This window comes from Cydia pomonella, chromosome 1 (assembly GCF_033807575.1).
Source record: "Cydia pomonella isolate Wapato2018A chromosome 1, ilCydPomo1, whole genome shotgun sequence".
NCBI lineage: Eukaryota > Metazoa > Arthropoda > Insecta > Lepidoptera > Tortricidae > Cydia > Cydia pomonella.
Genome location: NC_084703.1, coordinates 36,472,232 through 36,496,206, shown reverse-complemented (window position 1 = coordinate 36,496,206; position 23,975 = coordinate 36,472,232). Strand labels below are relative to the sequence as shown.

Below are 23,975 nucleotides of genomic sequence, written 5' to 3'. Positions count from 1 at the left end.
CAGAACCCTGCAAATTTCAGGGCCTGAATTATACATAACTAGGCTCTATTTAATCTTATGATCGGAAGTTAGAGATTAAAACTTTGCTTTGACATAATTATTCAACACGCATCATCTCGCGATTGGTTCAACTTGTATGTATATATTACTCGAACTCATTAACTTCACAAATATGTGCATAGCACCTGTTTTAGGCAGTGGATTGGTTTGGTGCAGCTCTTGAAACCACTGTTTTCGCAATTTTCGGAAAGTGTACTTATATATGTGTACTTACTTACGAGGTGGTATCTAGAGGTTGCATGGCATGCCGTTTTAACATTACAGCTTGCACGTTCTGGTTTCCACAGGTTTTCCCGTTGGCACAAATGTTCAACACGCTCCAAGCGACATTTGCCATTACGATGCCGAACTCTCTTGCTCAGTTAATGGAAGCGCATGCCTCCATTCTTCGCATACAAGCTATTTTACTACTGGGTATGAGACGTTATTAGTCTGGCCAACTAAATGAGGCAGTGAAAAATGACGGCCACCAACCTGATACGAGTATGTCTGTCGTTGCCAGTTCGTAGATTTTTCCATTTAATGATCTGATCTGAAATTTTCTTAAACGGTATCAAAGGCAGGAATTCAATTAATATTATCTGGCTACGATATACAAACAACCATCCAATGACAACCGTATCTCATGAGTAACTCATAAAAACAAGGAAATGTGATGTTGACTGTGGCTCGATCACAATTTTGGTTTAAATTATTCGCGCACCTAACATACGTGAACAACAAATAACCTATGATACATATATGACTTCGCTCTCATTTAAATCATATGTGACAGCTTTGATGTTCCATCTAAATCTATATTTCCACTTTTTAAAATATTTTCATCTTCCCTTAGTAACTATTTCTTCTTACGTTCTTCCATTACCTAGTTCTTGCAGATTTCCAGAATTTAATTTACTTACTGTAATATCACTGCCACTTGAAGTTGGCCAGACCGTAGATGTCTACTGTAGTATTGTTATTTAAAAAAGTGCTGTATACCCGGGTAAGATCGGATGGAGGATAAGATCATATGATCGCAATTGCTACCAAAATAGCAGTTATTTTACATCACTAGCAATACAATGTTCTCGTTGCAATTAGTCCGAACTTAGTCCAGGTTTTTCGGTTTGGTGTCTTAAGGGGGTCCCTAACGCCAATGATCTTCGATCTGAATCCCTTAGTTTTCTAATGTATTTTTTTAGCTTACCATATTAACGGCTAAAGTGTCACATATTTACTTCAAAGTTTACTGTCTTCGAGTTATTTGGCATCAAAGTTGAACAATTTTAGGCCAAAAAACTGGTTTACTGGCCATAACATTTGTGTTAATTAGTTTAAAATTAAAATCTCTGACCCAAATGTGTAGATTTCGTACATGTAAAATCCTTCACAGCAATCGAATAACGAAAACAGGGTTTTTTATGTTTAAAAAATATATAAAAAATAAGTGTTCAATTCTCTCAAAATCCGGCAGACCAGAATGCGGATAAAAGATCAAAGAATCGTTAGCCGTTTGTTTTATAATTCTATCCATAGTGCAAATGTAGGAGTAACGACTCAAAATTAGTCAAAAAATTATGTAAACTACGGGGAGCCCATTAAAAAAATATAATTCAATTTTAAGTGTAGAATAGTCCCGAACTATTTTATTAAGAGGCATTAAGTGCATTAATAATAAAAGCTGGTTTTCTTCTTTATCATTTGCATTTGGTAAAAGTTAGTGAGAAATAAGTTAGGTATAATTTTTTTGTGTCACCTTTCTAACTCGCCGAAAAATTGTCCGGTCTTAGCCGGGTATACCTTACAAGTATACCTATACGTGTCAATCCTGTACTTGTATCAACTTAAGGCTAACTTATTAATATATATTTAAACTGGCTCTAACTGTCTGTTATTTGTTGGTACGGGTTTGTGAAGCCTATAATATTTGTTTTAACTAATACGACTGATCGTCTTATTTATATTTACTTTTTTTCGTGGCTGATTTCCGTTTAATGTATTGTAATGTAAATATGTTTAATGTAATACTTTGATATTGGTCTTTGTGTGCTACAACAATGTAACATGTGTGTTTTTTGATAGATGAACGCGAAGATCTTCGTAGTGTGCCTGACGTAGACATAGCCAAACTTGTACAAAGCGTGGAGAACAAGAGAAACAATCTAAGCGAAGTGGACCTACGACCCAACACTTTCAAAAGGATAGACGAAGAGGGAATATTTAATCCAGGTAATAATTCGTTAATCTTCTTTTTAGTTTTTATTGCGTCCGTTTTCTATGCTGCTTTGACGGTGGCCGAATGCTAAGCACTCGGAAGTGTCAAGCTAATCTTATAGACCGGTGTAAGACCGTAGCAGTTTATCTTTTATTTTATAGTTAAAATCCTTCGTAGTAGTGTGACGGCAATGAGTCGAGAGCTTAGAGCATCCATACCATCCATGAATGGTCTAAGAAAAAAATGTATGAAGTCTCATAAACAGAATTATGAACACCTAAAAATGTTAATGTACGCAGGATTCGTGTGCAACGAGAAGAACCTGATGAGCGTGATGCCGGCGGCCCCAGTGAGCCCCGACGTTGGCGTACTAATCCAGGACGTGTCCGCCAACTGGATCGAGGACGGGCCGGTCACGCTGCGCGGACTTAACTTCACAGTGCCCAAGGGGAAACTTTGTGCCATCATTGGATCCGTCGGCTCAGGGAAGGTTTGTCTCTATACTTTATTATGATGAGCTATACTTTACTAGGGGTGATCGTGCTAACCCGGGAGTATAGCTGTCCCCATCGTTTGATCTTTTTCGATTTTTTATTTACTAATGTTAGATTATTAAAATTTGTTTCGTTGTTTTTCTCTACTAATAATCAAATATGGATAAAAATCAAATGAACCCCTTCGTTTTATACCTCGAGCCAGGAACAGAATTCCATGACCAATCGCATCCCGGGCGATAACTCGAATATTGGTTAACGGCTATGTATGATGAACCCTCGCGGACGTCAGCTGCCGCTCCGATGATGGGTTGAGCAATGACAACCACCGAAACACGTAAAAAAAATGTTCATCGCCTCTCGTTTGATACTTTGTCAGATGACAGTTTAGATGCTATTGTGAATTAAAGAAATCGTCAGCCATTGTATCGCCGTGGAAAAAACGTCAGCTGGTCTCATGAACATCTAAAAAGTAAGCGCTTTACCTTATTATGATAATGATAGCAAAATAATGAAACTTTGCATGTAGCATTCCATCAGGCGTTTCATTAAACAGATATACGCATTACGGATACTTTGCGGACATAAGTGGGAAGGCGCGTATTTTTTTACTTGTCATGCGACCAGCTGACAGTCGTCTTTTTGTCATCTTTTTTAAATTTATGATAGCATCTAAACTATAATCCATTTAAGACCCGGGTACGTCCTTAAACTACGTCCACAAGAGAGGTATGGGCATTGTGAATGTCATCTCGCTTTGTGTGGTAGGGCACAGCACAGCGGATGTCATTCCAGATCAGAGCAGAGGCCAACTGGGGAAGTACCTCCACTGTACAGAAAACCGCAGCCAAATAACACTAGACCCTACTCACATTGTTGTGTTCCTGCTGGTGAGTAAGGTTGCCAGAGCTCAACGAGGGGAGGGAGGGTTGTTAGGGTGGGCAACGCGCATGTAACTCCTCTGGAGTTGCAGGCTTACATAGGCTACGGAGACTGCTTATCTATCCATCCATCCATCAGGCGGGCCGTATGCTTGATTGCCACCGACGTAGTATTAAAAAAAAACATCTTACAGAGTATCAGCCGGGAGGTGATGACTGAAGATTTATGTTCCTGGCCCGCGATCTATTTATACACCGTGTTTTTTTTTCGTTAATTTCAAGGGTTCATTCCTGAGCTTAAATTAAGTAACTTTCTCAAAGACACCGGTATTATAACTAACTCCATTTCGGAGATAATCAATAATTTCTTTATAGCTTATAAGGCCCTCACGAGCGTATACACTTGCCTTAGGGCCTGTTTACATATTGTTTAGTGTTTACTGTTTAGTACGAGTGTATACATTTGGTACTAAACGCAAGTACTATCTCGGACGATTGATGTTCGAAATGACATTGATATGTCACAGTTTTCAATTATTTGGTTGAATTAAATGCCTGTGTTAAAACAACGCTATATGCAACATTTAAATACCTTTTATTTAAAAAAAATGAACTATACCTTGTAGTTTCCTTAAACGTACTTATCCATACCCCGGAGTTAACGGAATTCAATAAAAACACGGTGTATATTCATAGCTATTATTAATATAGGTATATCAAATTTTGTAAACATATTTTCCATAATGTCAATATGCGGTAGGGGCATTGATATTTTTACCACCACATTGCTAGGTTGAAGAAATACTTGGCTGACATCCTTTCTCCTCTTCTCTCACTGACCGATGACATCAGCTTTGACTTAGGTTTGTCTCATTTGCGATGTTAAATCTTAATAATGTAAAGTTTATTACTCTGTTTTAAGTTTATATTGTGATGTTTGGATAGTTATTTGTTCACTGATATTTTTCACTTTAGCTATGGTTTTAGTGTTAAATTAATTTGTCTTCTTCTTCTCGTGTCGATGGATACGTATTTGTCGTCATATATATATTATATGGTTTTATATAAAGCGGGACCAGAAGGTAGCGACGCTTAACGCCCTGTCTGTTGCGTCCCGTAGATCTTGTTCGGAACATGTGTGTGGGTTTGCTGGGCAGGACAGCATGTGTATCATCGTTTGGGGAGCCGTGCCACATGTGCATTGAGTATCTGAGCCGCGTAGGCCACCCCACCTTACCAAATTGTCTTTGCTGCGGCCAACTTGGGAACGCAGTCTATTTAAAGCTTTCCAGATCGGTCATGGTTGTTTATGCCCAGCCGGGAGCGTTTCGGCGGGACGAACGTAGTCATCAGGAGGGGCGCGAGTACTTTGCCATTGTGCCAGCCGGTTCTCGGGTGGTGAGACACTGATAGCGGTAGTGCACCGCATAAAGCTCTTTCGGCTCTTTAGACGCGGCGGTGGTAGCTTGTGGCCGTGGAGAGGGTGTCTTGGATCTTGCTCTTGCTTGAGTTTTTCGACAGCGCAGGCCACCTCCCTTCGGGTCTCCGGGGGCGCTATACCCGCCAAAGGGTAGAGCTTACTGAGTGGAGTGGGTTTCAGACAGCCGGTGATAATGCGGCAGGTGTCGTTGAGTGCTGAAGAAACTTGTCCTGCATGGGGTGAGCGGTGCCACACCGGGCATGCGTATTCACCCGCCGAATAGCAGAGTGCCAGGCCGGTTGTGCGAGTGTGTGTGCGGAAGCACCCCAGTGCGTTGAGGTAAGTTTCCTCAGCAGGTTATTTCGGGTTGTGACCTTTTGGCGTGTTATTAGGCAGTGGTTCTTAAAAGACAGAGTTCTATCGAGGGAAATTCCCAGGTACCTCGGGTTCGGACAATGCTCAATGTCAACGCCGTCCCAGGTTATGTTGAGCGGTCTATTTGCGTCCCGATTTCGCAGGTGGAATGCGCACGACTGTGTTTTTGTAGGGTTCTGTTTTAGGTAGTTGGCTTTGTAGTACCTCGATTGACCGTCTAAGGCCGTTGACAGAGCTATCTCAGTATCCTCGAAGTTGTTGCTTTGAACCGCAATTGCCAGGTCATCCGCGTACGCGAACCGGCGAGTTCTGGGCGTGACTGGCTGATCGTTAGTGTATATATTGAACAGGATCGGGGCCAGCACACTTCCTTGAGGGAGACCGTTTTTTTGTGGACGCCAGCGACTTTTTTCCGACTGCAGGTGAACTTGGAATCGGCGATTGTGGAGCAGCTCGCGAAGAATGTTTATGAAACCCACGTCCTCAGTCATACATCCAACCTTAGAAAGTAGTCGTTGTATGTTCACCGTGTCATAGGCAGCCGTTAGGTCCACAAAGACAACGCCCGTCACCAAACCGAGTTCGAAACCATCTTCAATGTGTTGTGTCAGTTTCAGGGTTTGGCTGGTACAAGACTTTCCCGGCCGGAAACCAGCTTGTTCTGGAATTAGGAGCGGGTCGATAATGGGAGCAAGGCGATTTAAGAGCAAGCGTTCGAACAGCTTATAGGTGTGGCACAACAGGGAAATGGGACGGTAACTTTTTGCATCCGATGGATCCTTTCCAGGCTTGAGAAGAGCGATGACTTTGGACTTGCGCCATGCCTTTGGTATCTTGATTGTCAACAGGCAGTTGTTATATAAGTCCAGGAGCCAATTTGTGGCTTTCGGCCCAAAGTGTTTTATTTGTTCTACAGTCAGGTCGTCGACGCCTGCAGCTTTCCCATTTTTTAAGGTTTTCATTGCAGTCTCGAGCTCTTGGTGAGTAAAAGGCTTACTAAGATCGGTGCGGTTCTGCTGCTCTGCGACTATTGGAGTCAGTTTTGGCATCCGATCAGTAGATTTGCCGTTGAGCAAGAGTTGGGTTGCTACTTGATTAGCTGTGACTTGGCCTGGGTTCGTTGGTGGTGGTGGTTCACCTGTAAGCTTTCGCAAGTTTGACCACGCTTTCTTGCTGTTATGAGTCATGTCTGTGTTGATTATTTTTTCGCACCATCTTGCCCTTCGGCCTGTCGCTATTTCCCGCATCAGGTGCTCCCCAGCCAGTATAGTGTCCTCCGAGAACGGGTCGTTGCAGTACAGGGATTCGTATGTCTTGAGGAGTTCAACGGAGATCTGATTGAGTCCTGGAATGTGACGGGTGCGACATCCTCTTGGTATAAACCGGCATGATACGTTCCTGACAATCTTGATGAAATTGTCGTATTCTGACGCCACTGGTGGCAGGCCATCCAGGTTCTCATCCAGACAGCTAGTGTACTTATTCCAGTCAGCCTTTAGGAAGTTAAAACGACGGCGGAACGGGACTATAACGGGTTGCACAACCGCTTGGATTCGACACATTAGGGGTCTGTGTTGCGTTCTCGTAATCGGTTTACAGACCGTTTTAATGCACTGTGAGCTTATCCCTTCACTCGTGAAAATTAAATCAGGGTTGTAGCCCCGCTTCCAGCGCCCGCTGTTGAAAGAGGAAGGTAGTTTGGGGTTATGCAGGAGTATCAGCCCATTCGCTTCTGCCCATGCCTCCACTTTTTCGCCATCTGGGTTTGAGTCTCGGTAGCCCCACGTACCACGTAGTACTGTGACTGTTAAAGTCGCCCATGATAATTATCGGCCATTGGTCGCCTAGTGGGGACACATCCCACGGCTGGAAAGTCTGTGGAGGCGGCTTGTAGACTGAAGTAATCGTACATTGACCAATGTCTAGGGTTATAAGCTCCATAGTTTCCCGCAGGACACAATAAGAAGAAACAATCCGGGTGTCCGGTCTTGTAAAGATCGCGCTGCCATGCTTTGCATGTGGAATTTCAGCTGTGAGTATCAGTCCGGGTATATGCGGCCGTTGATGGCCTGTGTCACGGTGGGTTTCTTGAATGCATAAATCGTGGCACTGTGTCTCGCGGCACATTTCGGACAGAAGTTGTGCTTTGTCATCCGAGAAGCCCTCTATGTTTATAGAGACGACAGTCAGGGCTGGCGCTGAAAAGTGCCTTTTTTGATCGCATGTATATTTCGCATTAGAACTTGTTGAAACCATCGTGGAGGAAGGATTTGCCGGTCAGCACAAGTGTTGACCGTTGCCCAGGGTGCGCCAGACGCTTAGGTGTATCGTAGAAACACATCAATTGCTCGTATTGCGTCTTGCGGGGCGGCTCGTTCCATGCACCCCATTTATTTGTAGCATTTGCGCTTACTTGTAAAGCATTCTGTGTACACTTGTTTTGGATCTCGTGCAAATTTTTAAGCCATGATATGCAATATAAATATAATATCCATAGAGTAAAACGGGGACTACGATTGTATGGAAAAGCAGTCGTCCCCTTTCCTTTTAAAGTTGTAACATTGGGCGCCAGTTCGCTTAGAGGCCCTGCGGCTTCACAGATCTCTCAATCCAGGCCATCATTTATGGATAGCCATAACCTAGGTTCACACGGCGTTAATTTTTCCCGTATACCGTATATGGGATTTTATCGAATAGGTACCGTAGTAGCAGGAAAATTTGTTTGGCAACTTACAAAATCGTTCAGACGGTTTTCCCGCATAGACGCCTTTTGAACGATTTTGAACGCCGTGTGAACCTAGCTTAGGGTATCGGTGAGATGGGTTGGGTGCTCTCCAATGCACGGAACGGGTGCGAATGGGAGGCGCTGAGGTTGATATGATATTGCTAACGGTCAGTTGATATCTGTGCCCCAACCCCCCAACACTTACAATTAGCAACCGTAGGTACATATGTGGTATTAGAAAACCAATTTGATCTTGCAGCCCGCGAATACGGTAATAGTAGTTTATGTGACTGCTACATAATAAAAGGCGTTAAAATACACGAGTGTGGGTTTAAGAAACGAACGAAGTGAATTTTTTAAATACATCACACGAGTGTTTTAATGTCTAATTATGTACAGTTACATACACTATTTTATCTACACACATATTATAAACTTTCTATGTAATATTCACTAACCCAAATTACAGCCTCCGTTTGGGCATCGTTGCCAAATCGTTGCTCTCTTGACGGAACTCGCGGATATGTGGTGACGTCACCGAAATATTTTTATCGCTTATTTTACACGAAACTTTTGCTATATAGTTACCTTAAAAACAACAAAACATATTCATTTTATACTTAAAACTAATTAAAAGATAAACTGTCAAATGGCGGTAAATGAAAACTTTTTTCACGCATGTAGTTTTTTTTTTATTCAGAGACAAACTAGAGTCGGGGGCCTATTTCCGTATTCGATACAAACTAACATGCGAGATATGTCAAAAATGCAATTGACATTTCATTTCGAACAAATAGGCATCTCGACTGATATTAGACGAGAGGTCAAATCGAATTTCCTTTTTTTTCAGAGATGTTCCAAATTTGAATGCATAACCAAATCGATTTTGATGTAGTTATGAAGTCACAGATAAGAAATTTGTTGTAACAAAACAGTTTATCGTAATGTTGGCCATTATTTACGTATTTTGAAGGTATTATAGAGGGTTTATGATATGTGATGAGTTTTCGACTGTAACACAGGGTTGTTGTTGTTATTGCGTTGCTACTACCAGAGCTGTTATGAAGTGTATAGGTAAGGTTTAAATAAAATTTCGTAGATCACTGCCATGTCAGTAATTTTTTTTAGAGTTCCGTGTTGCAATTGCTGCTGAGCGAGCTCCGATCGACGAGCGGCCGCATCCATCTGTCCGGGCCGCTTTCGTACGCGAGCCAGGAGCCGTGGCTATTTGTGGCCACTGTCCGACAGAACATCCTCTTTGGACTGCCTTATAATTCCAAAAAATATAAAGAAGTAAGTATTATTTTTTATCGATACTGCGAAGTCAATATGAAAGGTTATCATATTAACAGTCTGTAGTATGTAATGAGGGGTACCTACCTGAATCGTATTGTCTCTATGACTCTGGTATTAATGTAGTATTAAACGTATTTTATTTAATTATAGATCACAACTCGATTTGATTTAGTCCTTTTAAAAGGAATTTGTGATTTATTTATTCATGAAATATTAGAAAAAAATATTATAACATGCCGTATAACGACTTCAGCTAGTGATTTTCTTTTTAAATGTGAACCAACATCTACTTAATCTACATAATATTCAGGTTCCATCCGCTTAACAAAAGTGGAAAACTGCAAAATAAGTATGAATCGGCTCCCGACAGGTACCAAACCTGCTATTATGGAAGGTAGAGGCAAGGAACAAAATCTGCATATACCATAAAGTGTCCGACGAAAAACCATAAATAGGTGGCGCTAAAATACCTAGAATACTTGAGAAAATTCCAAATCTACTCATAGACAGGGCACTTCACTCCGTCAATAACGCCTAGGTTCTTAGCTACTCTAGCGCTACTTTGGAGAGATTTGGAACTATTATTTATAGCTGACAGCTGGACAGTTTTGTAACAAGTCTGCTTAAGGAGTTTCTGTTCCTTTCCTTTACCTTCCATACCTGCTATGTAACCTAGTCCCAAAGCTTTCCATTATTATTAGTAAAAAATCGACCAAGAGCATTTCGGGCCATGCTCATTGTAAGGTTCCGTAGTTTTATTGAAGACTTTTGCAAAAACTCAAAAACTCCTAGAACGATCGTGTTCGCTATAGTTTTAATTGAAAGTATTTATTAAGCTTTTGTTGTACGATTTTTTTATATTTTTTTACGCAATTTTTTTTTCTTTCGGAGCGATTATTTCCAAAAATACTCACTTTATCAAAAAATGGTTGTTGGACACTTTTATTCATTTGGAAAGACCTATCCAACGAAACCATACCTTTGCGTTAAAGAGAAAAAAATATATATTTTGTATGGGAGAAACCTTAAAAAAAATGTAGTTTTTATTTTACCGTTCTATCGCCATGTATGATTTATGTATCCATACATGCCAAATTGCTGCTATCTAGCACTAATGATCACGGAGCAACGCCGCGGACGGACAGACAGACGGACATGGCGAAACTGTAAGGGTTCCTAGTTGACTACGAAACCCTAAAAACGATAGCCCGGTACGGCCGAGCCGAGACACCGCCGCCAATGTTCCATTTCAATTTGCAAAGGTGTTGCTAAATAAATATAAATCGAATTCATTAGTACTTATTCGCACATGTCTTCCTTTATTATTCATTGGTAAATTGCTACACGAATATTTGATTACTTACTACAAATTATTACTATGCTTGGGCCCGAGAGATAATTAAATCATGTCTTCAGGTGAAGTGAAGTTTTAATTAAATGTGTCTTCTATTATACTCCTTGTTTTTGTACCATAATTTTTCATGGCATAAATATTATTTCAACCCTTTTTTTATAATTAAGGTGGTGAGAGTATGCGCTCTACAAAAAGATTTTCAACAATTCCCTCATGGAGACCAAACATTGGTCGGTGAAAGAGGCGCTTCACTTTCTGGCGGACAGCGGGCGCGAATTAACCTTGCAAGAGCGGTTTATAGACAGGTGAGTGACAGCTAAAGGTTTCAAATAACTTTTTCACGTCAGCAGCTTGAAAAAGGGTAATTTGCTGCTTAAAAACTGAGCAAAATCGCATTTTGCTCACCGAGTGAGACAAAATAACATTCAAGTGACCTTTAGATTCGAATGTCATTTCAACGTGCGCCCCTAATTCTAATACAAGTTCGAAATATTTGGATTCTATTGTCTTTATCCATTTCACGTCATTAGCAAAAAGAAAGAGACAAAAAAAGTGCATACGTAATTCAACGGTATATTGACGGTTTATAATAGACCCCCGAAATAAGTCAGACCGCATCGTTCCAAAACACCCTACGAGTCTTCATTCGTAATAATTAATTAATGAAATAAAAGTTTAAAAATTAATAAAATCACCATATTTTACGTAATTTATTATACAATCAAAACAATGAACTTATACAAATTTACCCAATTGTTACGTAGTAAATAATTCTACTTAACTACTTTTAACGATCTCTACTATAGTTGACAAATAGTAGTATCCGCAATTCGGACCGGATCCCACAAAGTTTTTTTTTTTACAAAAAAAAAATTGTCGATTGAACTGTCAATTGATGTTCGTTAATTCATTATTTGTTAGAATACCTTCAGAAAACATGAGTGAAATAGTGATCCGTCCGTCTGAATTATATTTTTTCAGGTTGTATTTTTTGATGGCTGACTGACGTGAAAAATTTTGTGTACTACACGAGATCAAAGTTATTTACATCTCGTGCGCTTTTGAGTCCCTTACTGCGCTCAAGATTCTAAATTAGATTATCTATTATAGAATCTTTCGCTTGCGCGGGACTCAAAACAAGCACTCGAAGAAATATCAAACTTTGCTCTCTTGTTGTACAAATAACTATTTCATTTCTCATGCTCTGAAAGTGGATTATTTTTGTTCTATGAAGTGTACAGAAAGTGATACGTTTCTGCTCTAGAGCACTTTTTTTACGATAAGCAATCAAAGTTCTGTTCAAAATGGATTTATTGTACAATTTCTGACACTTCATTCCATAATTAACTTTCTCGTATTCGAAATTATAAGTAAGGTAGAAGTACTAGTGCTCGACGCTGCACTATTACTCGACATGGGCACTTTATGTCAAAGTGACAAGGATTAAGTTCGAATACAGAAAAATCTTCGTTGTTCAAATTTAACCTATATTTTTATGACATAAAGTGCCCATGTCGGTAACTAGTGCAGCGTCGAGCACTAGTACTTCTACCTTACAGTATTTACTCGGGAGAAAGGCATCATTTCAGCCTCGGACTATTGGCTGGAAACTGCCTCAACTGAAATGAATGCCTTTCATCCCTTGGTTTACAATCTACTATTGTTGTTACAAAAACCTCATTGCGACTCGTGGGTTAGTTGCGTTGCGCTATATTTCGCGAGCGGCAAAACCCAATAGGAATTATGGTGTAATTGTAAATGAACGGATATGCGGAGTGATTGAATTTGCGACGCCGGTTACAGGCGGACATCTACCTGCTGGACGACCCGCTGTCGGCGGTGGACGCGCACGTGGGCCGGCAACTATTCGACGAGTGCATCTGCGGCTACCTACGCCACGCCACGCGCGTGCTAGTCACGCACCAGCTGCACTACCTCAAGGATGCTGATTACATCGTTATTATGAGCAATGTACGCCTGAATAATTTACACACAGACTGCTTTATCGTTTTTCATTCATCAAATAAGTAAAGACTGATGTTGATATGTTAAGAAAAAATAAGGAAAGTCAATTTACATAGAAAGTTACTCTTTTTCGATGACGCAAGTATATATATTAATATATTTACTTCGTGTAAATTAGAATGAGTTTTGTTAATTTCATTTACCATGAGATTAGGTATACAACACATTATGTTGTTACTCCAGAGATGTAAACAAAAATTGATATTTTTCCCAATCCCATTATAGGAGCTGTAAAACTGCATACCTCCTATGATATGACAATCTTATACAATGATGCTTGCCATGCCGTAATTTCATGTTTTAAGAATACATACGTAAAATGTAGTTAACAAACATGTCAACTATTTTAAAATTTCACGTCTGTGACAGTATGGTATGATAGTCAGCAGCATTATTGCAACGCGACATTACTGCTGGCCTCATTTCTGAAGCAGCAATGCAGTCGGCAGTCATGTCGCGCTGCAATACTGCTGCAGTAATGCTGGTGCAGTCTGAATACGAACTGTACCCTAAGGTCTTATTTAGACGGCGCGCAAACCCGCATGGGATTTTAGCTACATTGCGGACTATTGAGGATAAAGTACATTGAATTCTGACGACCGATCAAATACCGCAATGTAATGAATCTCGTATGCGACTTCTCTCATAATCCAAATTTGCCCTAATACATATATTGAATTGTAGAATATCGGGTGCGGAATTAATATCGTTGTCCCTATTCTCATTCTAATATTTCAGATCGCTAGGGTCATGTACTCATGTCCCATTAAATGGGACCCATCACTGGTTCCTTTCCATTACCGGAGGTCCATCACTGGAGCTTTGTGGTCCATGACTGGAGATAAAAAACATAGATTTAATTTGTGATTATGTGGAAACGAATTGCAGTATCTTTTGTACAATACGCCTGAAACATAAAAGACAGATAGGACATTCAACTTTTAACACGCTAGGAGTAGAATTTTTACATGTATCAGGGAAATGTCACAATGCTCCAATTTTGCTCTTAAATGTCCCATGACTGGTGCCGTTACCATATTATTTTATTATACCCATCGATCGGCGCAATATTTTCAATCGACTTTTCCAATAAGTAGGTATATCATAGTTTTTTAAAATAAAAACACCTGACTTTTTCTTAGGGCGCTGTAGAAGCAAAAGGAACTTACGCGGAACTTATAAATTACGGAAAGGACTTCGCTAAACTTTTGAGTGCTACTCAAGATGATGATGAAAAAGTTGAAGAGAAGCCGAAACCAATATCAAGACGAACATCAGCCAGAGTAAGTTCCAAAAGACCGAAAATAATCTGCTATCCGTACCAAGGCATGCAAAATGTTAAAATATGTGTCAATTTTTCTGTTTTGGTAGTTGTCGACAGCACGCCGTCCATCATTGGCGGAGTCCACCGGGGGCGAAGTGCCGGCTCAGGAGATGGAGGAGGAGGAGCGAGAGTCGGGCTCGATGGGCTGGCACGTGTACGGCGCCTACCTGAGCGCCGGCGGCCGTGCGCCGCGCATACTATTCATGGTGGTGCTGCTGATCGTCGGACAGCTCGCGGCCACACTCTGCGACTACTGGGTCACCTTCTGGTATGACTATGCTACCAATTCCGGCTAATATATTCCTATTTTATGTATTATTGCTATTGCTATCTAATATTTTACTCTTATTCTCAGGACTAATGAAGTTACTTTAAAAAAAGAAAGACAATCAAACAGCACTATTAAGGAATACGATCGCAATTTGGAAGCGCCGGCCAACACAACGTATTCTCTTGCCAGCTACTTTTCTGGCATTGAGCAACAGTCAGGTTAGATTTTGCTTCTATTTAATAAGTATTTTGATATCTGTGTTAGTAAAGTCATGTTATGTTAAATAACAAATGATACCGGGGATCAAAAAATTAGATTCAAAATAACCACGAAAAATTACTATATGTGGAAGACATACCGACGTGTAATTAGCTTCGCAACATATTATACCGCCTGTGGAAAGGAGCTTTAAAACATCCAAACATTAAACGTTTTATTCCATCTTCGAGTTCCGCATTCCTTATAAACAGAGGGTATTATATCATTAGATTAATAAGCAGCATTTGTTCGTCACACGTTTCAGATTTAGACATCCACGCGTACATCGGACCGCTGGACACTGCACAGTATCTGTACGTTTACTCGGCTCTTATTGTGTGCTGCATCTTCTTCATCACAGCGCGCGCTTTTATGTTCTTCAAGGTGTGCATGGCGGCCTCGCGCAACCTGCACAACGACATGTTCCACTCCATGCTGCGTGGAGTTATGCGCTTCTTCGATACCAACTCATCAGGTATTTTCCACCATAACTGCCTATTAAGGGACATGATCACATTCCACAGGTCTAAAAGATTCCAAATTGAATTGAAATTGAATGTATGCATTGAAAGCTTGACAAATTACCCAATCAGGGGACCTCCTAGCATCCTGCGCTACGTTCCAACCCTCAAAATTACGGCCTATTTCAGTTGACTTCAGCGCCCCTTTTTAGGGTTCCGTAGCCAAATGGCAAAAAACGGAACCCTTATAGATTCGTCATGTCCGTCTGTCTGTCCGATTCTGTCACAGCCACTTTTTCATTATATTACAGCACATATCTATTTTATGCATTATTATAGGTAATTTGCAACTCGTGTTAATTTATCGACTTGTTGCAAATTTCCTACTTTTCTCACTTGTACCTGTGCTTGTACGTTAATGTACTATTTTCTTACTACTTTGATTTTATTTCAGGTCGCATTTTGAACAGATTTTCGAAAGACATCGGTTCCTTAGATGAACTGCTGCCTCGGTTTCTCTTGGAATGTATTCAGATCTACTTGGTGATGTTCAGTATCCTGGCTCTCAATGCAGCGGCGCTCGTTTGGACTCTACTGCCTACTACAATTATTTTGCTCCTGTTTTACATTATTCTTCAGATTTATCTGAAATCTGCGCAGTCCATTAAACGTCTAGAAGGAACTAGTAAGTGTTCTGTAATATTTTTGGTTCTCTGAAGATCAATTTGATATTACTAATACTAGCAGTATTGCCATAGATCATGAAACTTCGTTCATCCCTGTCGTTGTGTTCTGAGATATTTTTTTTTATATTTCAGCGCGCAGTCCCGTGTTTTCGCATATGGCTGCTACATTGAACGGCATCAGCACTATACGTTCAGCAGGAGCACAGGAACGGCTAATAAAAGAATTCGATCGGTTCCAGGTAAAGCATATACTTACTACTTATCCCTATCCACTACGTAACAGGAATTAAAATGGTAATGTGTAAGAGTATATTCCAATAACACCAACTTTGTTTCAGGACATTCACACTTCAACGTGGAGCAGCTACCTAGCTAGTGGAGTCACTCTTGGTTTTTGGCTAGACTTCATTTGCGTAATATATTTGGCAATCGTTATCATCGCTTTCCTTGTTATTGATAGCAGTAAGTATCTAACTAAAAGATGATTACTTATGGGGTACTAATTTTCAAAGAGAAAATCATGTTGCTACAATGCAATTTTACTAAATTATGAGTCCAGAAAACTCGGCTACTGTAATTATTCTCGGTATTTTATTTTTTGTTACTAAACACTGTTTATAAGCGTATACATAACTAAACACAAAACAAAAACAATATGAAAGGTAATCACGGTTTATATCCCGGTCAAATTAAGTCTAGGGTATACCTACCTATTTTTTATTTCCGTGTTGAATGTTGCTTTGTTTGTGTTTAGAAACCATATTCTCCGGCAACGTGGGTTTGGCCATATCGCAGACACTGATTCTAACCGGAATGCTGCAGTTCGGTGTGCGTCAGACGGCCGAAGTTATTTCGCAAATGACGAGCGTTGAGAGAATATTGCAATACACGCACATAGAACGCGAGTCGCAGTGGGAAAAAGGCGGTAGGTAGTCGCTGGTTTTGATATTATATTAGGTATGTATTCTAGAGACAAGTGGACTAGAGGCAAGGGACTAACAATTATACCTGCTACGATCATATTGTACTTATTGCCTTCTTTTTAATGTACCTAATAGTTTAGGTCCGTAAGTATATCTTTATATTTACTGGTTCTCTTCAGCTAAGAGGAATAAGTAGAATGGTTCTTTAATCAAACCGTAATCCATAAAATATAATTCCTCGTGTTAAGCGTCCGTTCTTTAGAAAGAACCATAAGTTGTTAAGACAAGTTATTTTAAGTCCCTAAGCGTTCACAAACAGACATATTTTACGTAAACATGTTTTGTTCTGTCTCTCCTTTTTCACTCTATCTTCCCTCTCTCTCTCTCTCTCTCTCTCTCTCTCTCTCTCTCTCTCTCTCTCTCTCTCTCTCTCTCTCTCTCTCTCTTTCTCTTTCTCTCTCTACTATGTTTTGTTTTTATACTTAATATTATAGTACCTGGGCGACCGAGCTTTCGGTTATAACTATTTATTGTAATATGGTGGTGTGTAGGTGACAATCTTAACTAAATTTTTTTACTAAATTAAACTTGTCTAAAACAATAAAAATTAAAAAATTATATATAAACTTGACCATATAAAAAAAAAAAATTAAACACCGAGCGAGATTCGAACCCGTAACACTCGTTTCTAGCCGTCCGCGTCTTAAGGGCCTTATCACACTTGCGATTTGCGATTTTCTTAGGTCATGTTGGATCACTTGTAACAATTCGTAAAATGTAAGTCTTGACATTCGCAGGTAGGAACGAAATTTTTTGGGATTATTTTTTATTCGTTTGCAAAACAGAACATAGAAGTCACTCTCTTGCAGTCGATTAATTATAAATGGATCCTCCCAAAACCGTCTCTTCTGTCTTTTTTTTTGTTTCTTACGTCTCCGAAGTAATAAAGCTAACAGAAGTGTTTCCTCGTCGGAATCCATTTTGTAACTGACTGTCCAAGACTCAGATCACTATCAGCGATTTTCCCGCGAGTACGCTGCGAATTCGTTGCACGCTCGCGGCGAAATCGTCACGCACTCGCGGCGAACTCGTAACGTGCTCGCGGCGAAGTCGCTGCGTGCTCGCCTCGCTTTCAACTCGTTCGCATATCGCAAGTGTGATAAGGCCCTAACCCGCTGGACCAGACGGACAGTGGCCGGCAACACGAAATTAGCGACCATATTCTGCATCGAAAGAAAAACGTATGAAAACTCGAAAACACGCGTTTTCCCAAACATAAGACTAATCTAGATCGATTGTATACCCCCAAAAACCCCCATATACCAAATTTCAGCGAAATCGTTAGAGCCGTTTCCGAGATCACAGAAATATATATACAAGAATTACTCGTTTAAAGGTATAACTATAAAATAAGATTAATTTGAAATTCACTTCCGTTACAGCGAAGGCAACTCCAAACGGTTGGCCGTGGCGTGGCCGTGTCGAGTTCCGCAATGTCTTCATGAAGTACAATACAGAAGATCTGCCAATCCTTAAAAACCTCAATGTAGTCATAGAAAATGGATGGAAGGTAAACACTATTTAATGTTTCATCATTTATTTAGTGCATACATATATTATAAACACATCGACGTCTTTAGATACGAACATCATCGATCGCAATGATAATTTTCGAAAGCAATACTACTTCAGAAGAAGTCTAAATAAATACTATTACAGTAGCCGAATAATTGTAATTGGAAAGTTCGGGTATTAAAACAACAAGATAGGTTAAATCGTCTGTTACTGACCACCTTTCAGTAACCGGATCCCTTTTACTAAAAAATATTATGTAATTACAAAATCCATGTAAATATTCAGAACGAATGTTACTTGGTTTACTTGAATATTGTGAATAGATCAATATATTTATAATTTTAGCCATGTGTCCGTAAATGGTAGGTAGCCAGTAATAGACGATTTACCCTGTTACATAAGTAACTATAAAAAATTACAACAGCGTAATTTAAGTAAGGAAGCTTAATATTTTCGAAGTGTATAATTATTCTCAATGAAGTTAAAATGCGCGTGATTCAGGTCGGAGTTGTGGGGCGCACGGGGGCGGGCAAGTCCTCGCTCATCAGCTCGCTGTTCCGACTCGCCATCGTCGAGGGCGAAGTGCTTATCGACGATGTGGACACGGCTCAGTTGGCTTTACAGGCAAGTTTCACTACATTCGCCCACCAATAGACTCGTAATACTGTTTCTCATTTATAGATATAATCAAATATTAACGTCTGTCACAAACTAAATATTACATTATACATTTATTTATTCCTGCAGGATTTACGATCCAAGATCTCCATCATACCTCAAGAACCAGTTCTCTTTTCTGCAACAGTAAGATACAATCTAGATCCATTCAACAGTTACGATGATGAGCAACTATGGAGGGCACTCGAAGCAGTAAGGCTCATTTATATTTACTAGTTAAAAGATTCCTGTAGCACGTTCTTATTTTACAATATTTTTTATTCTCAGGTTGATTTGAAGTCGGCTATACACTCTTTGGACTTCAAAGTGTCAGAGGGCGGGTCGAACTTCTCGCTCGGTCAGAGACAGCTGGTGTGCCTCGCTCGGGCGATTCTGCGCGGCAACCGCATCTTGGTGCTCGATGAGGCCACCGCTAATGTTGATCCTAAGTGAGTACGCATTGATTGTATTGGGCTCGTTTGTATACAGTTAAACTCCTGCACGAAAAATAAAGAACAGTACTAATTAAGCAAACACGCGAAACTACAGTAACAATTATAACCAAATAATGAATCCACCTACTCTAGGTCATATATGTTTATAAAAAAGAAGTAGATGCTTTGGTGCGGTTACCCTACATTTTAAATATATATAGACATTTAAGATCTAATTAGAGTTATTGTTAGCTTATATCAATTCTATCCATTGTTATTTGTAGGTATAAACTAATAGGCATTAAATTTCTTATACTTAGTAAAACTTTAGTATTTAAGTCTAAGACATCATTGCTCTACCCTGTCAGGGTTCACGTTCACATATAGGTATGTTACCTGGTTTATAACCAGCAAGGCTTATAATGTTCATGAAAGCCATGATTGAATAGTGCGCGGTGGATAAACGTGTCCCTGCTGCTTCTACCTTCCTATTTTTATAACCACATGATCCCCATGGCTGCGTTTCTTACTCATACTCATTTATTCATAAAGTTAGTTTACATGTCAAAATAAAACTAGATTAAAGTTAAAACTAACTTAAAAATAAAATTACAATAAAAATTAAAACAAAGCCTATTTACATTTAAAATTAGATTCAGAAATTAGACTCAGTATCAAAATATACATTAAAATCAATTAGTAACAGGATAATCAATAAGTAAAATTAAAAACAAAGCCAATTTATATGTCAAAAAAATAAATAAAGTAATATAAAATTAGAATTACAATTATAATAAATTAAAATTGGGATAAGAAATTCAAATAACATTAGAATCAAAAATATAAATAAAAATAAAAAATATAAATAAAATTTAATTTTAAAAATAGGTGAAACATACATTATACATTAAGTTTCTTATTTAAAAGTCTGTTCGGATAGGTACTGACCCTGTATGCATTATGAACTCCTCGTAGGTGTAGAACGGGTGTTCAACGAGCCAGTTTTTTAGTCTATGCTTAAAGTTGCACACACTTGATGCGTCAATAATGTTTTGTGGCAGATTATTATAAACAGTAGGTCCCATTACATGAGTTAATTTATTAGATTTTTTTAATTTCCTACTAAGTCCTACTAGTTTCCTAGCATTACGCGTATTGTAATTAGACCCCATCTCTTTCGTTTTAAATAAGTTCAAGTTTCCTCTCACGTATATAGCTACCTGCATGATTACTATTGCAGGCAGTGTAAGAATGCGTTTGTGCCAGCTATTCAACTATATCTTAATTGTATGAAAGTAAAAGTTATAATATCTGTAGTTTAATTAACTACAAAGGTATTTGAGCAATTCGCAGCCTTTGCTTTAATGCGTCACAATCAGAATCAGAATAAGAATTTTATTTGTTCGTCATACATGATATTTGTAAAAAGATTAATAGGTACTTAAAATATTTTCATTTTATTCTATTGAGGACTTGAATTCTCACGTCTCATGAATTCTCATTGTTCGTGTAATATTTTCAGGACGGATGAGTTTATTCAGCGAACCATTCGAAAGCGCTTCGCGGACTGCACCGTACTGACAGTGGCGCACCGGCTCAACACAATCATGGACTCCGACCGCGTCATGGTGATGGACGCGGGCCGCCTGGTCGAGTTCGACCACCCTTACAAACTCCTCAGCAATCCCGAAGGCCACTTCACAAAGATGGTCAAAGAAACCAGTGACAAAATGTCAGAACAGCTATTCCAGATTGCAAAGACCACTTTCCTCGACAGTGGCGGAGTTATAGAATAATAAGCGTGCCAGGCGTGATAAGTTGTTAAGTTTTTAATTATTTTTTAAAGTACCAACGTAATATTCGAACTAAGTGATAGAAAGGTAAGAAGTGGTATAGATAAATATAATAGGATCAGATTTACCAAAAGTTATCATCCACTTAATTATCAAATGGAATTGAAGCGATCATATGTGGTTCAAGATATTGTTGCCTCGCTATAACTACGTTGCGAAGGTTGCAAATCAGTACATAGCGGAGCGAAAAATCCTTCGACCTCAGCATTGTTAAGGGAGCCCTACTACTTAGTTCACTATTCAGGGTTCCGTACTTTAAATCATTTAATACATATTACGTCGGTGTCTGCTAGTATGTTAGGAGATTCCCCGGTGATGCCTCTGCGTATAACGTCACATATGTATTACAACTTGACGCTAGGTATAGGTAATTAGGCTTACGGAATCAAACAGACCAGGAAGCCTCAAGTGTGAGCATTTATTGCAAATTAACTTATATGGGAACACTTAGTCGGGCTATAAGTTTTGTCACAAATATTTCCAATACCTACTTATAAACCAAGCTATTTTACATTAGTTTAACTCTTTCATGCAAAGTTCATATTAATAAACATATTATAATGTGCACTCGTATAGCTGAAGTGATTTTTTTAGTTCTCAATGAATTAATTAGTATCGGTACTTTCCGTACGTGAATACTGCAAACTAGTAAAAATGTAACTAATTGACATTATGACGGTTAAAACAACTCTTTTAAACGAATAATGGGGATAGACTCCTACCACGCTGTTATCACATGCATTTCCCATAGGATCAGACACAATCCCTAACGTGGTACAGTCAACATCAATAGTAGCGGATGAAACAACGCGTCAAAAGTATCTGACATCCCGGATAACTATTCCAAATTTTTACAGTCTTAGTTGTTCTATATTATAGTCATCACGTTTTGTTAAGCTATTATAGAATGGTAGATACTTATGAAACGTTATTTGATCCGCTACTTTGATGCTGACTGTACTTAGCAAGAAACCTTAGCAGTGATTGGACACTAACGCATAACGAAGGTAACGTTGATATGTTGTTAAAATTATAAATAATAATGTTGGTAAATTCCTAGTAAGAATTCCACGATTTATTGTAATAATTATTTTCTGCTACCTTTTTTTACTGAACTGTTTACATAATTATATTATCATGTTATCACACAATTTATATCTTTGTTTGAGGTTGCATAAGTGGGGTTGCCGTGATAACCTTACTTAATTCAGTCATCCTAATTAATGTAAAAAAAACGTATTTCTAGTTAGATAGTTACTTTTTAAAATGCTTACGTGCTGAACGCGTTTACTAAGTCATTTAGGATACCTACTGAATTAAGTAAGTTGTAAAAAGGCCTTAAAGCAGGAGCGTAAAATAAGAACGTTGTAACAGTGCGCTCACTGAAAACGACTACCGGTGTCGGGTAATGTATATCATTTATATACAAAAATACATTCCTTTCATCAGAGCTTATGGACCGACTAAGGAAATTATAGGGGTAGGTACGTCAAGCCTGTCGTGGGCGTCATTTACACATTCCCGCAGGAAGCGTCTGTCATGTTACAATTCAGAACGTGTTGCTAATTAGATAGGTGTTTGTATAAGTGTGTATCCGTCTACCTACCTACGGAACCCTCTCAGAACGAGAATCAACACGCGCAACATCTGACCTACTTTATTTAAGGTTTTTGCATGCATATTGAGACCATGAATTATTTATTATACCTACCTGTACCTATTTCATGACTTAGGTAGGTATAATTTAAAAATATGTTTGGTTAAGATTGCCTTAACTTTTTATTTTATTTGTATTGCCAGTATCTAAGTATAAATGTAGGAACGTCACTGTGTTATTTATTTTAGAATAGAATGTATTATAAATTATCGGTTTAAGATTTTTCTAAAAAAATATTCATTTATTTAGTTTGTTTCAACTGAAAACCGACCATTGTGAATGCCATAGAGGATTTCCTCGAACAAATATTAAATAAGCTCTACCCATCGCCAGTCGTTTTTTTTACCAATTTCCTACCAATCTATACAATGTGTTTGTGCACGTATAGTGGAGCCGTTAACCACGTGCATGAATTTTATCGACAAATCTATGGAAGGTAGAGGCAAGGAACAAAATCTCCATATACCAAAAAGTGTCCGACGAAAAACCATAAATAGGTGGCGCTACAATACCTAGAATACTTGAGAAAATTCCACATCTACTCATAGACAGGGCACTTCACTCCGTCAATAACGCCTAGGTTCTTAGCTACTCTAGCGTTACTTTGGAGAGATTTGGAACTATTATTTATAGCTGACAGCTGGACAGTTTTGCAACAATTCTGCTTAAGGAGTTTCTGTTCCTTTCCTTTACCTTCCATAGACAAATCATTATCTGTCCATTTAACTGTCGCATATTTAAAAAAAAAATCATTTGGTAGCTTATGAACAGTGATTATAATGCTCTTTGCTTATGAATTAGGGGCATAATTTTCAAGCATAAATATTACACAATCAGTCACACGGAGAATTTTACACAATAACTCGAGAAATAATAACAAAGAAAATCAGCCAAGTGTTCCGTACCATTATCTATAAAAACGGTCACCCATCCAAGTACTGACTTCGCCCGACGTTGCTTAACTTCGGTGATTGGATGAGAATCTCGAGATTGGAAATAATATTTATTTTATTCAGTTTTTAGTATTTGTTGTTATAGCGGCAACAGAA

General features: G+C 39.0%; 1 protein-coding gene across 1 annotated transcript in view; it reads left to right on the top strand.

Moving 5' to 3' along the window:
* The window catches only part of LOC133521762 (ATP-binding cassette sub-family C member 4-like), a 73,337-nt gene extending 50,083 nt beyond the window's left edge, over positions 1-23,254 (top strand). Inside the window, exons 8-25 of the mRNA XM_061856833.1 lie at positions 2,125-2,271; positions 2,557-2,747; positions 9,281-9,445; positions 10,970-11,107; positions 12,606-12,773; positions 13,970-14,110; positions 14,199-14,419; positions 14,507-14,640; positions 14,946-15,155; positions 15,596-15,826; positions 15,960-16,066; positions 16,166-16,289; positions 16,582-16,752; positions 18,193-18,320; positions 18,827-18,949; positions 19,073-19,195; positions 19,271-19,431; positions 20,939-23,254. Of these exons, the coding sequence (XP_061712817.1) occupies positions 2,125-2,271; positions 2,557-2,747; positions 9,281-9,445; positions 10,970-11,107; positions 12,606-12,773; positions 13,970-14,110; positions 14,199-14,419; positions 14,507-14,640; positions 14,946-15,155; positions 15,596-15,826; positions 15,960-16,066; positions 16,166-16,289; positions 16,582-16,752; positions 18,193-18,320; positions 18,827-18,949; positions 19,073-19,195; positions 19,271-19,431; positions 20,939-21,212 (2,957 nt within the window). The 3' untranslated portion in view covers positions 21,213-23,254. The remainder of the gene's footprint in view (positions 1-2,124; positions 2,272-2,556; positions 2,748-9,280; positions 9,446-10,969; positions 11,108-12,605; positions 12,774-13,969; positions 14,111-14,198; positions 14,420-14,506; positions 14,641-14,945; positions 15,156-15,595; positions 15,827-15,959; positions 16,067-16,165; positions 16,290-16,581; positions 16,753-18,192; positions 18,321-18,826; positions 18,950-19,072; positions 19,196-19,270; positions 19,432-20,938) is intronic.
* Positions 23,255-23,975: the final 721 nt, after the last annotated feature.